This window comes from Semicossyphus pulcher, unplaced genomic scaffold, assembly GCF_022749685.1.
Source record: "Semicossyphus pulcher isolate SPU_LCO1_2020_fin unplaced genomic scaffold, fSemPul1.0.p SCAF_9, whole genome shotgun sequence".
NCBI lineage: Eukaryota > Metazoa > Chordata > Actinopteri > Labriformes > Labridae > Semicossyphus > Semicossyphus pulcher.
In genome coordinates, this window is record NW_027211770.1 from 11,454,103 (window position 1) to 11,469,559 (window position 15,457).

Here is a 15,457-nt window from a genome sequence, read left to right on the forward strand (position 1 = left end):
GTGACTTAATAGACATTTATTTAAATGAAAATGAAATTGTTACTTAAAAAAAGTGGTTGAGTTTTTGAGTTGGGTTTAACTGAATTTGAAAACCGAATTTATTTAATATTAAATTAATTTGCCTTGTAACTGTGCAGCACACGACACAAACTGTAAGTGGTAGAAACATCCAGTTCTACATTCAAACTGTGCTTCAGCTCTGTTTTCAGAAGAATGTCATTACTGGTAAAAAGAATAAACCATCCGTATTTTACTGATGTGCACACATATAATTTTACAGCAGTTTCTCTGCCGTTATGCGTTGGCAGCTTAAATGTTAATTTGTAAAGATGCACCAGTGCACATTTATATAACTCAATTTTTGGGGTTAAATTATCCATAAAACATAGATCCATAAAATGTAATCCAAAAGGTCACAGCGTATTTCTGCTTTGAAATAAAACTATGAATTCTTTTTATGTCTGTTGATGTAAAACGTTTTTTTTATTCATTTTGTTACTCGTACAGGCCCGAGGGCAGACACACAGACACAGAGGGACGTCTGGCCCATAATGCATTGAGGAAAAACTGCGGTTATGTATATATATTGGAGTATGAGAGCTTTAGTATGGGTCCAACACTCTGCGTTGACCCTCGGTCAAAACAGTCATCAATCCTCTAAAATAGCTCTCTCAAAGATTAAACAGTCTTCTGTTAGTGCGAAGCCGCTCAAATGGCTTTAAAAGTGAAGCCAACCAATCTTGTTCTGCTGCTGAAAGCACAACATGAAGGGATTATCAGCACAGTACTCAGTGTAATAGATGCAATGGACACAAGTCAGAGTTTACTGAAACTGAATCTTAATCATGTTACCTTTCAATCACAATCAGGCTTTTGCCTATAGGTACACAATGCACACTAAATACCCTCATTTCTCTAGCTTACTTTATTGTTATAAAACTCAACAATGAACAGAGTTTCAGGCACCAATATGAAAACATTTTAACAGTTTCAGGAGGTTTAAGTTTCAGCAAAAGTCTCCAAACTAAGTACAGGAAAAGAAGAAAACATTGTTACAATTAAAAAGTTAACTTGGTGCTCCTGACTGTGCTCTTGCTGTTGCCGTCTGCCGCTGGCCGACCTCCATCAGCGGGGCTGTCTCTGTGCGTCTGCCTCTATCTGTCTCTATCTGTCGGTGTCCTTAACTAATGCAGTCTGTCTATATCAGAGATAGCGACTCGAGCTAAGAACACAACATGTTGTTGTGTGACAGAAGAAGTGAAAGTGTCTTCTGAGGCCTCGTGTAATCTCAAGTGTAAAACCCGCTGTGCTGTTTGAAGTGTAAATAAACACGGTACTGTCAACAGAACTTGATGAAGGATATGACACGTCTTTGATACAACAATTCATCGGCCTTGTAAGTGTCTTCTGTATTCATGGTCTACAAACTCTACTACCACTCTGGACATGTGCTGACAGTTTGTCATTTTAAATGGGTTACATAGACTCATGCTCAGGAAGCGAGAAGGCGGTTTACTGAATTATTTATTTATTATTTTATTTATTTAGGTCCCAAGACTCTATCTACAACTTACACCACCAAGCAGTTTTCTTGTTCCTTGCAGTGTAAATAGATACCACATTAGATCTCCTCATGGAGGATTTATCAACTGGTTGGTAAAGCTTTAGCATACAGAATCTCCCCTGTGTAACTGACTATAAGATGAATAAGACAAGTTTACTGCTGGAGTTCAGCATGCAGCTTTGAACTGGCTGCCCCTGTTTTATTTCCCAGAGCATAGACAAATGTATAAACACCAGAGGGGAAAAAACATACTCTTTACTCAGATAGTGAGCTGATAGAGAGTTGCAGAACAAACAAAAAGATATCGCTATGTATGTTTTTTCCAATGCCATGCAGCCCTAGCAGGTGAAATAAAACGCTACCCCCCGAGCAGGGACTTTTCAGGGTGTAATTCAATTACCTTGGAACTAAATTTAGACTCTGGTTTCTGCTATCGAAACGCACAGAGGTTCCTCAAAAGGTTCCTAGTTCCTGGGAAAAGTTCCTGCTGTCGAAAAGCACCTGTAGAAGAAAAGATACTTGTGTCAGAACAGACTCTGTTAAAAGTGAAAGAACGAGATTGCCTCTTCTTGTCTGTCATGTTTCTCCCTCTTTTCTGTTTCGTCTTCTTAGTTATACATATTTTTTTTCACGTTACGTTTGTAGTTTATGGTGTGCACTGAAGGACACGCTACGGAATAATCTTTTCCATGTGTTATTCACCCATCTTAGATCTCGACATTGTCACATTATCACAAGGTAACGACAGAGCATCTCGCCGCACAAAACAAACAGGGTTTGTTAGAAACAGGTTTAACCTCATCAGTGTGGGCAACGGCAGCATGGCATGTCCTGGTCTGGTGTGTAATTTCACACTGACCAGCCTGTTCTGTTGCTGGAAAATAATCCCATTATCACAAGAAAACAAGCTTTGTTATCTCGGGATAATGGGCCAAATTAACCCGTTATAATGGGAAAACCAGCTTTGTGATCTCGAGAGAACAGAAAAATAAGTTGAGATCTTGAGAAAATGACCAGAAATAACTCATTATAACAGGAGAATGGAGTAAATAAAATGTATGGATACATGTCCCCTAAGGGCCAGTTCAGATCAATGATTCTCAACGAGACTGGATGCAACTGCCAAAAGAATCCCTCGACATCTGATTGTTCCAAAACTGGGCCGTTCACATCAAAGCAACGCGACGCGCACAGACACAGCTGACTGTCTCCATAGCAACGACGCACTGACATACCCCACAACTTCTGTGTTAATACTATAACGTTAGTATTAGGCCTAGGTTACATTAATTAACTACCTGGATTTCTGTTATCGTTCTAGTATGAAATGGATGACATGCTCGCAATGTTAGCTGTAACATTGATCAATAAACGTTGAAGACTGAGAGTTACGAAAGAGAGGATCTAGAGCCGTCTTTGGCTACTGCAGCGCCAGAGACAGGGTGCCTACGCCAACTTATGCTGTTTGCTGATTGGCTGAAGTGAAATAGCTACATCATTCTGTTCTGAAACTGTCAAATCTTTTGCAACTCCACGCAACGGCTTCAGACGCTCTGCAACTAACCAGTTCATACCGCTGCAATTTTCTCTGCAACATTCTTAAATCGCTTTGTTGCGTTGCGAATCATTGATCTGAACTGGACTTAGGGGCTTCCGTAGAAAAGGCTGCGCACAATGATATAAAAATGATTGATAACGCTCCTTAAAAGTTGTACATTTAAAGTAACAAGCCTGTTTTGTAGAACGTACAGATATGTGTTAATAAGTTGTGGGTAAAAGTGAAGAAATGTCTCCATCACTCCATCAAAGTAAATAAATGAAGTATCTCTTCTTGTTCCTTTCCACCTCATGTTCACACACATTATCTAATCGAATTTCCTGCCGTCTCCTGTTCTTTCATAAAGCCCAGGATCTGGGCCTCATCCTGGCATCCCTCTTGCACCTTATTGCCACTAATGCCATTAAGACGCCATGAAGGACCAATTTGGTGCTTAGACTCAGTTGCAGCTGTCTCCCATTTGACAGCTGGCAACATATTCTTTCATTCACAAGCTGCAAAATAATTGAGCTATTTTCACATTATTGTCAACGCCTCAGAGCCTCAATGTTCAGCCCCTCAGTGTTTCGGTGGTGTGAAGTCATTTGCATATTTTTTGTTTTGTAGAGTTTGTTGATGTGAAAAATCAAACTAAGTATACTCAACCCACTCACGAGGGAATGAAAGTATTTAATATGTCCTATAAGAGGCGGCTGTTTTGGCAACACAGAAATAACAGCTTTTGTCACAAGTTTCTGATTCAGCGAAAGATTTTCAGCACTCTCCTAAATCAGCATGTTGCTACCTCCCTGTTTTCTGAGATGGAATAATTGGATAAGCTGAGAAAGTTATAGCCAAGAAGGTCAAAACTGAACCAGATTCTGGAAGAAGTCCAGAACCAGCTAGACATTTTCTCATATTTTAGTGGTGGTTTTGACGGTTTCCAGTGAGTGAATTCCTGCAGGTCACACTGGTTTGACTTCCAGCAAATGGGCCGCCTTTAAAAGCCTCCTATTGGCCAATTATTTCAGTCAGCATTCTGCTTCCTCCCAGTGTCTTCAGTGACCTTGCAACCGAGATACACATGATGGAAAACACTCTCATAAGATTTCACATCACGCTCACAAAGTTTTCCGACTTTGCTTTGTTTCAATCCGAGGCTTTTGTTAAATGAGGTTTAACAATTCACACAGTTATTGTTCAACTTAAATTAAAGCTTCCTCCTTTTGTTCAGACTTAGATTAAGCAGTGTATCTCCCAAGCCACAGGTGTCAGTATTCATATGAGAAAGTGGACGTATTAAAGTATCAATATGCTCCCTAATGGCTCCCTGGACTCAGTTAAATTGTAAAATCTGTGTGCGTCCTTTTTCTATCCTCTCTTTCTGACCTCTCCCACCTCTCCCTCTCTCCCCTAGTGAGTGCTTAATTATCTCCTTGTCTTTCTGTACATCTTGGTGTTTTGTGTGTGTGTGTGCTTGTGCATGACTGTGTGTATTCGTCTCCATTTGTATGTGTGCGTGGGTGTAGATGTGTTTGTACTAATGTGTCTGCCCTCTGCTCGCTCTGCAGCTCACTCCTGCAAGCAGCCGCGGAGCCCGGCCAACGCCGACGTCGTGGGTCTAGACCTGCCCTCCTACGGTTACACTCTGGTGTACACCTGTCAGCCAGGTTATTTCCTCTCCGGGGGCTCCGAGCACCGGGTCTGCCGCTCTGACAGCAGCTGGACTGGCAAGGTGCCTGTCTGCAGAGGTACGTGGTTGGCGGAGGTGTGCGGGGGCAGATGATGGAGGTGCTGGATGGAGTAAAACTTGAAATGTCTGAGGGGAGATGTGCAGGTGCATAAAGGTGGAGGGTAGAGGGGGTTAGAGGAACATAACCATGCGTGAATACCCTAAGTATTTGAAAATCTGTCTTATGTGACATTTGCTCTACTGCTTCCAGATACTAATGTCATATAAAACACTAATGAGACACTGCGGTTTCTGTGATGTTCCCTGTAAACACACCTTGTCTTTGTGCTGTCAGCTAATTGCAACATGCCTGTTTAGATTCCTCTTTAGTGTGTGTTGATTTCTCAGAGTTTGTTAGAACTGAGTCACCAGAGATCTTTCCAAATTGGGAAAAAAAGTTTAATGCAAGGCAGCATGTTGCAGATACTTCTCCAACATCCTGCAGCTGTTAAGCCTTGCTGTCTATCTCGACATCTTTGTGACATACATATTTATGTTCCTCGCAGTCGGCTCCAAATCACATGAGAAAACTGTCAAACCCGCACCAGGGACACCAAGCCCGAAAATAAATGGTGAGTTCTGAATTTGCACAAACTGTGCAGTAAAGGATTAGCATAGAACCTGATGTGTACCGTTTGAATTAAAGACGATTGCATGTTCTGTTACTCCTTTTTAAAAGTTACATATGGAGTCAATTATTGATACAAAAGATAATTGAATATAATTATTACCAGGAAATATTAAGTAGTAGGTTCAGTATCTAGCTAATACATGGACTGTAATAAGTCATTAATAAGACATAAATGCATGTATTTAACAGGTAGAGATTAGATGTGCACTTTAACTGGTTAACCGACTATTAAGAATTTGAACCGGTTAATACGGCCAGATAAATGGTTAAATAAAGTTTTGTCTTTTTTTAATATACAGCTAAATGAAACGAGCAGTTAAAAAACTGAACAAACAAAACTTTGTTACATATCTCTGCTCCTGGGACATCACGGTACCCTGTGAGCGCATATTCTCAGCAGCGGGTCTCACAGTCAACAGACTGGGCACCAGACTAAACCCACAGCATGTCGACATGTTGCTATTTCTTCACCAAAACCAACAGACAAACTGTTTTACATAATAAGGACTGCTGTAGGCCTGGCCTTTTTATTTAAGTTTCCACAGCCTGTTGTTAACGTATCGACTGAAACAAAACTTGACATTTACGCACGAGGCACCGCAGAGTAACTCATTAATTATTTAAAACTCCAGACACGCCGTCAGGTCCGGACAGGATTTTGTTTTTTAAAGTTCTGTGTGCTGATCATCAAAGAAAGGTCGGCTGTAAATGTTTATTTACTTATTGTTGCTGCTGGATCACATGGGTGTATGCCCACCTGCTTGCGTAAAGGACACTGGACAGTGTATTAATATATGTGGGCACGATCGTCGGTACCACAGGTAGTTACTATGTGTCTGACAGTAATAATAAATTTACATCTTAGTGTGTGAGTGTTTCTGCGAGTATTAGGGAGAGCGCGCATGATGGAGAGCCTCTTGTCGGTCTCCGGCTGTTCTTTCTAAATTAGACTTTTATCCAATCCAAATGTACATTTAAATCTTGTCGGTTATTAACCGTTAAGAGTGTCGGTTAACCAGTCAAAAAAAAAAAATCCAAATGCACCTCCCTAGTAGAGACATGTTAAGATGTTCTGTCTGTTGATTAGTCCACAGCCTTTTGTATTTTAATCATTTATTATCTATGACCAGATATCTAAAAAAAAAAAAGACTAATGACATTCCAATGAGCCTCATCTGTACTTTATATTTCAGACTCAGCAGGAAATGTAATCATGTTTTATCGTGCTGATCTATTATAGTTTACAGGGTTAACTCTTTATCCTAAATATTAGCATGTTAGCATTATCATTTTGAGCATGTCAGCTTTAAGTGCTATTGCAAATTACAGCTACAAAGAGCTGCTCGCCTGGCTGCAGACTCCTTTTCTGTTCCTGTAAAAGAAGTCAGCGAAATAAACAACTGGTGGTACAAAACCAGGACCACCAGTTTCATCCCTTATTTCACTAAATGAAACCTTTGCTCGAAGTGCAAAGTAAGAAGCTATTAGCACCATCAGGCAGTTGAAAAATAATTTCACACAGCGTCTGAGTCCCTTTTCATCTATTAAACCTCAACTTGTTGTGCCAACCTTCACTGGAAATGATGCTGTAAATAAAAGGTAATCATTGTGACTATTATTAGGTTTAGCTCAGGTGCTCACTACGGGCAGTCACCCTTTGCAAGCATAATTGACTCATAATTTCCCAGTAAGTAATTACCAGTAGATAATGATGTGCTGTAAAAATGGCACAAAAAGTTTCATCAGTACAAAACTATTAAAAGTCATGACAAGTTCGCAGCGGGCACAGAGTTATCTCTGGTAGAATGTACTTAATTATCATTAATTGAGATTGTCAAAGCTTATAAGAAACATTATCTTATTCAGATTGAATTAAGAGACTGTTATCAGCTGTTTTGATGATTGCGCATCAATAGAATTATCATTATGCAGCATGGGTGCAAGTATTCAGCTTATGATAAAAAACATACAATGCTTAGTTTGTAGGAGGTACATGGTGGTCGCTGCTGGTTAACAGATGTTAAACATACGTATGTATTTTTGAATGTGTTTTGTTTTCTTTTTCTTCTCCCAAGTTCCCGACGACATCTTTGCCCCCAATTTCGTCTGGAAGGGTTCCTACGATTACAAAGGCCAGAAACAGCCGATGACTTTGACAGTCTCAAGCTTTAATGCCACGACAGGAAAAGTCAATGTAACTTTAACCGACAGCAGCATGGAGTTTCTGCTCTCTGGTGAGTCATCGACACATAATTTGTCTTCCCCTCCCTCCCCTTCCCCTCCTCCTCCTCCCATCTCCTCCTCTCACTACCTCTGTGTGCCACTTCCATTTATTTTGAGGGTGCCTCGTGTCAATCAGTCAATCACTAAGTGATCTCATGCATGAGAGTGGAAATTAACTATTGGCTTTAAAGACGGATGTATTAGTCTGCACTCACTAACTGCCCACTCAAGAAGCCGTCTCCTCCCTCCTCCCTCGGCTATTTCTCATCTGTTCTCATCCTTTACGGCTTCCCTTCTTTTCTGCTTTTCTTTGTTTACTTCACAAATGTCTCTCCATGTTTTCTTTTTTGTACTTTGAATCATTCCCTTTAACATCCTCCCGTCTTCCACCTTGTAGGAGTGTACAAGCGCCAGGAGGCTCGGTTAATGCTCCTGCTGTACCAGATGAGAGCTCTGGCCCACAGCTCCTTGAACAGGATTACTGATGAGACCTGGGCAATGGACGGATTTGTGAGTATACACAGGAATTTGAAGCAGCTGGCCAATGATCTTTTGGAAGTAACCAAAAGCTGTGACTGTCTTTTATTTTATTTATTTACAGTTCAGTCTGACAGACAAGTAGAATATTACAGGCAACGAGGCTGTGACTACCCGGGAGCCACAAATAAGCCTCCTTTGGACTGAAACAAGCCAGTGTTTCCTCATTATTAGCTTTTATCATCCTACTTACTGTGCCAACAATGTAAAAATAATCAGAATACATGAGAAGAAACTGACAGCCAACGGAATAGTAATTTCCTGGCTCATTGTCTGTTTTTGTTTACATGTATTTACATTGGCTGTACATCAGATGCACCGGGGGCTCTGACAGATCCATTTCATCGTTCCCACATGGACGATTTGCTGAATAAGCTCAGACACACACCTGACATCTAAGGGACTTGAAACAACTGCACAACTCTTTTAGTTTGTTGAATTGTAGTTCCCCTTCTGAAATAAACTTCAAGGTCCACTTAATAACAACGTGTGACAGGTGACTGCACAGCGCTGAGCTATTGATAGCATACTGTACGGCTTCTAGAGAGCGATTTCAAAACACAAAGGTGTTATTTTTGAATGTAGCATGACAGAAGGTGTTGACTGTCGCACTAAATACAGTATATGCTGCTTTTGATGTGGTGTGGAATAGACACTACACTCTCGAAGGTGCCAAGAAAAATGTGGATTTATTTATGCAGCAGAACGCACTGCTTTTCAAGCTCCGTGTTATTTTCTCCTCCAGGTTTCAGCTGAGCCGGAGGGTGGCAGCTACGTGTTCCAAGGCTTCATACAGGGTAAAGACTACGGACAGTTTGGACTACAGAGACTTGGTATGTGTCTTTTCAAATACAACTCCTAATGCTGTTGGTCATTCCTCTTCATCTTAAGTTTTTTTAAACATTAAAGTAAGGGATTCTTTTTCCCACTAAAAGCACGTGCTCTGCTTATAAATGAATGAAGTATGTGCAGTGTTTGAGACGAGATCAGCGCATTCATCTGCTGAACTTTCTCTGTGTTCACCTTCAATCAGAGTTTAAGACATACAAGCCTGATATAAAACATCACAGCTAGTTTGCAAGCTAATAGTAATCTGATGTGCAAATTTACTCAAGTGTGAGCACACATGGGCTGTGAAAAGTTTAATGAAGAAAGAGACAGCTTGTCTTCAGCAGGGGGACTTTGGAAGTGTAAAATATTTGCTGGTCAAGTATTCTGAATCTTTCAACAACTTTAATAAAATCAGTGCAACATTATAACAAGGTTAATAGATTTTTTCTTATGGAAAGCATTCCATTTTTATCCTAAAAGACCAGCTCCAGTCATGTTTTAAGACATATAAAATGCTCTGTTTGAAATAATAAATTGTGTCTGTGTTTTTTCTGCAAAATACGTTTAATTACCTTGTAAAAATCCTCCCAAGGCACCTCATCCTTCTCCCTCATTAAAAATTCCTCAATTTGCATAGTCCCCGCCCACCTTCGTAAAATTACAGCCGAAAAACAACCCAGTTAGTGGTAACTTGTTGAACCTTAGCTAGCTTGAAATGTAGTAATTAGTAGTAGTAATGTTAACGTTAGTAGTCAGTAGTGAGTTTGCAAAAATTACGACGATGGTTACAGCTGGCTCGCGCATCGCCGAAGTGGTCGCCATAGGTTGCACATAATGCATAGCGTCACCCCGTCCATTAACGGGATTGGCTCCTTAGGTTTGTGACGTCTCAAACCTGCCAATCTGAAAACGTGTTGTTCAGCCTGTCCTTGGTACACTGCAGTTTAAAAGCAGACAGGTCCAGCCATGGAGATGACTGCTGATGTTGTCCCTGATGTGTCTTGAAGCACATGAAAAACACCACATGGAGATGTTTACAAGGTTAAACACTGGAGAGAGTCTTTAAAACATCTCAGGAGGGGATCTTTAATTTAGCTAACAGGGTAAAGAGAGAAATGAAAACAGAAAATGAAATGTATTTGAAATATTGATTATTACTAAACAAACACTTTTTTGTTGTTGTTGCGAGAGACATCTACTATTACCATAAAAATAGTGTGTTTTTATCAGTCAGTTTAATGGCAACTTCTAATTTATAACCCCGCTTTAAAACAGGGGTGCTCTGATACCTCCCCTGTTACAGCATCATCTCAGTCCCAATCATAGCACCTGTGTTCATTTCTAACCCAGACCCTTTGCTGCACGTCATCCTCTCTTTCTATCTATCTCTGTCCATACAAGGCAAAAAATGGCCACAAACAATCTTTCAAAAAACAAACGCATCCTTCACTCATAATAAACCTGCGTAATGTTCCCTCTAAGCTGACAACATACACATACATTTATAGAGCGTTGTCCCTAATACCCGCCGTCAGCCATCTCATGCCGCAGTCATACAGCAGAAAGCAGATTACTCCCCTCTGCATCATTGTCCTTCATTTCTTTGCGCTCAACATTTCTGTTGTCATCATCCCATGATTGTCTTCAACAAGATTATCACAGTCACACTGATCATTATCAGCGTGATCATTATGGCTGTCTTCTTTATCAACTGGCTGCCGCGTCTCCGACTTGTCATCACTGTGATCATCTTCCTCTTCATTATCATCCTCATCTTCAACATCATCATTATCGTCAGCAGCAGATGATACGTATCTTTATATTTTTCCATTTTGTGTCTGCACTGTTTGTTTGTGCCTTTTTTATTAGTATTTTAAATTCTCCATTCATATCAAATCCTGTATATTGACTTTTTCCCATCTTCTTCGGCTAAATACAATGTTTTTTTTTCTAGGTTTGAGTGTGAGAGAGAATATTACACTCGCTGACCCTGAAACCAACGCCTCCACAAACAGCAGCTCTGTTGCTGTCGCTATCCTCGTGCCTTTCTTTGCCCTCATCTTTGCAGGCCTTGGGTTTTATCTCTACAAACAACGGTACGTCCTGTATCCTGCTGCCTTCTGCAGTCGCTCTGACCCAAATGTTGTAGCTACAGTAGCCTATATCCTCACTAGAAAGAATGAAGTGTATCGTCATGAGAAGCCATAGTGAACAAGTATGAGAGAGCCATATTTCTGTGAATGTTTGTACAGCTGCAGCCAAAGGAAATTAACATCAAGATGAGGTAGATGGAACACGGTGGCCCACTTCCACAGCCTGCTTTACTGCTGTGATGGTCCTCACTCTGTACAGTAGCTTGCATGTGAGAGGCTTCAAAGTATGATGCAATAACAGTCAACTTGTTATAATCCAAACCGCATTACACAGCAGCATACGTCACACATTAGTATTGAGAACAACTTTGATGAAGTAATGTACGGTACACTATGTCCAGATACAGCGGTGCTGTATGAATGTGTGTACTGTGTGTACACGGGGGATTTTGTCTTCATTTAAACAAAACACTTCACACACTGAGAGCCTGTGACATGCAAATTCTGCTCTCATTATGTAAGTTAACAGAGACTGGCATGAGGCTCCTCTGACTGATCTTTTCAACAATAATTAACATTCAGCCTCATTTACCTACTGCAGCTGTCCACACCAAGATAATGGAAACATGTTTATTGGATTGGAAGGAAGGGAGATAATTGGGATACTGTCTCCGTCAACTAATACGCGACCTCCGTTTTTTCTGCAGGAAAACAGATAAAGCTCAGTACACAGGATGTTCTGTCCACGAGAACAACAACGGACAGGCCACGTTCGAGAATCCTATGTACAACACAAACACAAAAGCTGCTGAGGGGAAGGTTGTCCGCTTTGACCCCAATCTCAACACCATCTGCACCATGGTTTGATGTCGACAGACGGAGAAAAAGAGCAACGCACAGAGAGAGAATACAACGTCTCCCTGTTTGCTTAACATAAATATATACAGACATTTCTATTTTTCCTGTTTCTGATGACATAAAACAAAGACACAGACTCTCAGAAACATAAAGCACACTTTCAGCAACACTTACTGCAGTTGCAATCGATCGTATACAGAATCTCAAAGATTAATGAGAGGAAGGGGAGGTCCCACTCCTTCCTGCATCTTCCCTGAGTTTGGTGAAGAGACGTGTTCTTTACACTCTGTGAGTGTTGGCTTTATGAATAAAAGAGCCTCCGGCGTATAGATGAAATAGAGTATTTTATGCTCTGTAGTATAAATATAGCGGGGTTACATCACAATGCCAAATGAAAATTTTAACTTTCTCCTTCAAGAAAGCAGCCCAGATCTAACACTCTTTATTTTCTTGTTTTTGTCTTAGTTTTTTTCCCCACATGGAGTTTAGGAGCCTCTCGACTGTGAGCTGATCAATGTAATCTTTAGAGTCTATTTTCCAAGCAGTGGAGTGTTCGAGAGGAGACGAGGAAGTGAGAAAGAAACTGCCTCACTTTGAATAGCGTTGGAGTCTGTTCAAAGTTATATGGTCAATTATACCTCTTAATTAGGTGGTTCCTCCTACTGACGAAATATACGGCCGGGGATATAATTACTGAAGTGCAGTTTAATTTTTCCAGTGCCATTGAGAACGCCAGGGCTTTTATTGTTATCGTGCAGGTTCTCTGACAACAATAGAATATATTTTCTTCATGAGAGATAGAGTCAGCATTAGGGTTTATTATCAAGTTATGAATTTGTTTATGACGGAAATGTTCTTTAAGTTTGATGGTTTAAACTGCTCACGAGTCTGAGAGTAAAGACAAGGCACACTGGACCTTTCAGTATATTGGTTTTGTTGGGCTGTATTCAAATATATTTAACTTGTTCTTAAGTTATTGAAACTTTATTTCTCAATCTAATTTTCCAGCTTTGAGTCTTTTGTGTCCCAGAAAATTTGGAGTGAATTAACCCCAGCCTTGAGCCTGTATGCATCATGAATCTCAAAGTAGGAGTTCCTTGCTTAATTATTTTAGGTTTTATTGATTGATAAAGTTTAGAATAACTTCAGTGCACAGTACCTACAGCTGGCCAGGTTTCCCAGAAGTTTATTTAAGCCTGGATGTCGGCAAATCAAAGCTATATTAGAGGGCAGAATGAGGTTGGATGAATCTTGTTTTATGTTCATAAAAAATTGATGCGTCTGCCTCACTTTATAGTAAACAAGACAGACCAAATGCAACTTGTACATCACGTCTGGTTCTTGATAAACTGAGCAGTTGATTGTTGTTCTTTAATTCTTTTGGGAAACCGTGCCTTAGTCAGTAAATACCTGATCCACACTCCTACTCTGAGACACCTGATAAATACACGGCCTCGGCCTATTTTACTGACACCCACTGAAACAAAAGGTTATATTTCATTATCTTACTGACCCATCAGCTTCTGCCAACAAATGTACAGTAAACATGAACAAATTTGCACACTTAAACACGAGCCACATTCAGTATTTTACTCTCATCCGAGTCCATCCATGTTTTAAAAATGAAAAATGAACTTGACACTGTCATCACATTTCTACATCATTGCAGTGCCTTGAATACTGTATGGGCATATGTTTTTAATGAAGACATAACATATATTGCATTAGTAAAGCTGTATATGAGTGTAACTTATCTGCACAGTTAGCAATGATTTAGCTGAGTGATGTCAGCTCTGACGGTCTATCTAAGAGGAGGTGTGTTTAAAAAGCAGCTCATAGTTTCATACCTGTGCATGTTGGCCAAAAGTGATCAGTATAGCAGTTGCTGCTATAGTACTTTGTACCACTGCGTTGATTCCTGTCATTGCTGTTACATTTTGTACATTTATACAGTTTTGATACTTGATGGCATTCTTTGGCAAGATGTCTTGTGTTATCGATATGTAATATATTTTGCGACTTCATATTTCTTACGGATGAGAAGAGAAAAGCATCTGATAAAAACCGCATACGGCAAGTCGGTCTCACCTCGGACTAGAGTAGAATGCTTTTAAATGTACCACACAATTGTTATCCTGTTGAGAAACCTGTGTATATGAATATGTACATATTACAAAAGTTTTGTAAAGAGATATATTTTTTATGCAAATAAAGCATTTGTAAGTTATTGAATATGTTGTGTAAAATTTCACATGTAAATGTCATGTAATATCAGAAATGTTTTGTATTTTTTCTTTATCAGCAATGTATAAATCCTTAATTTATATATAAAATATAAAATAATGAACTGCAATGTTGCTATTCTGTTTTATTAATACAGATGTGACGGACAGGATAAGCCTCTGGTCTGAGTCTGCCCTGCTACACTGTTTGCAGTGTAACACAGGCAAGTTGTTCCAGTGTACTAAGCAGCGAGCTTTGATCATTCAGTCTGCTGCTTCTTTCTGTTGCAGAGATTTAATGAGTTTTCCGCTCGCTGACCACTGCTCGCTTTAGCAAAAATCAGACCAGCACTGATATTATCTCTGTCTAAGGGACCCTGTGAATCTGTAGAGACTGCCTGTCGTAATGTATAGCGGCCGATAATCCCCGTTAACAAGAGCACCTGGTGTGAACAGTCGGTGTCGACGTATTCTTTAAATAAGTGAAATGATAATTTGACTTCCCATCATCCACATCTCCACAGCAGTCAAACTGCATTAGCTTTCTTTGTCTCCGCTGTGATTTGAGTCTCATTTAGCCTTTCTTTGTCGCCATCAGTGGTTACAAATTGCTGAAATTTACTCCGAAAGACTAAATGACATTTGAATGCACTTTACTTTGCATGTAGGAGGAATTCGTTTTTGGGTTCTTTTCAAATGTTCAGAGTGGGTCATTTTCACGAATGACCATTTACAGAGGTACAGCAAGTGCTGAAAGACTTTTTAAACCTGCGTGACATGATTGTGGACGATTTAAGGGAAACGGGGCCCTGATTTTTGCACAAAGAACAGAACTCACAGTACACTGTATATGCATCTGTAACTGAAATGCTATAACTCTGTACAACAGCATTATGTCTAAGAGGAATTAGCTAAAGTGATCTAATTTAAACAACAAATTAGAGTATCAAATTATAGAAAGGGTCTAATCAATGTCCTTCAGACTTGAGTGAAATAGGTGGATAACTGCCAGACTTGGCAACATGAGTAGACAGTTTGTCAGGACACTATGAATCTAACTAGGAAGAAGCTAATTGTTGCAGACAATGTAGAGATAATGCAAGGAAGTGAGAGCAAAGAAAGTGGGCTAAGAGGAGGCCCTGTTATAATCTAACGACCTGACAGGCAGGATCTGGTCTGATTTCAGACTCAGGTTAAACACACTTTAAAGTCTAAGCCTGGGATTTATG

The 15,457-nt window shown here is 40.0% G+C and overlaps 1 protein-coding gene across 3 annotated transcripts in view; it reads left to right on the forward strand.

The window, feature by feature from the left end:
• LOC138583571 (CUB and sushi domain-containing protein 3-like) overlaps positions 1 to 14,301 on the forward strand; it is a 231,744-nt gene extending 217,443 nt beyond the window's left edge. For all 3 annotated transcript variants that reach the window (XM_069655437.1, XM_069655438.1, XM_069655439.1), the window contains 7 exons: positions 4,673 to 4,852; positions 5,340 to 5,405; positions 7,540 to 7,698; positions 8,085 to 8,197; positions 8,970 to 9,057; positions 11,010 to 11,151; positions 11,856 to 14,301. In XM_069655437.1, coding sequence (XP_069511538.1) covers positions 4,673 to 4,852; positions 5,340 to 5,405; positions 7,540 to 7,698; positions 8,085 to 8,197; positions 8,970 to 9,057; positions 11,010 to 11,151; positions 11,856 to 12,015 — 908 coding nt within the window. In that variant the 3' untranslated portion in view covers positions 12,016 to 14,301. The remainder of the gene's footprint in view (positions 1 to 4,672; positions 4,853 to 5,339; positions 5,406 to 7,539; positions 7,699 to 8,084; positions 8,198 to 8,969; positions 9,058 to 11,009; positions 11,152 to 11,855) is intronic.
• Positions 14,302 to 15,457: the final 1,156 nt, after the last annotated feature.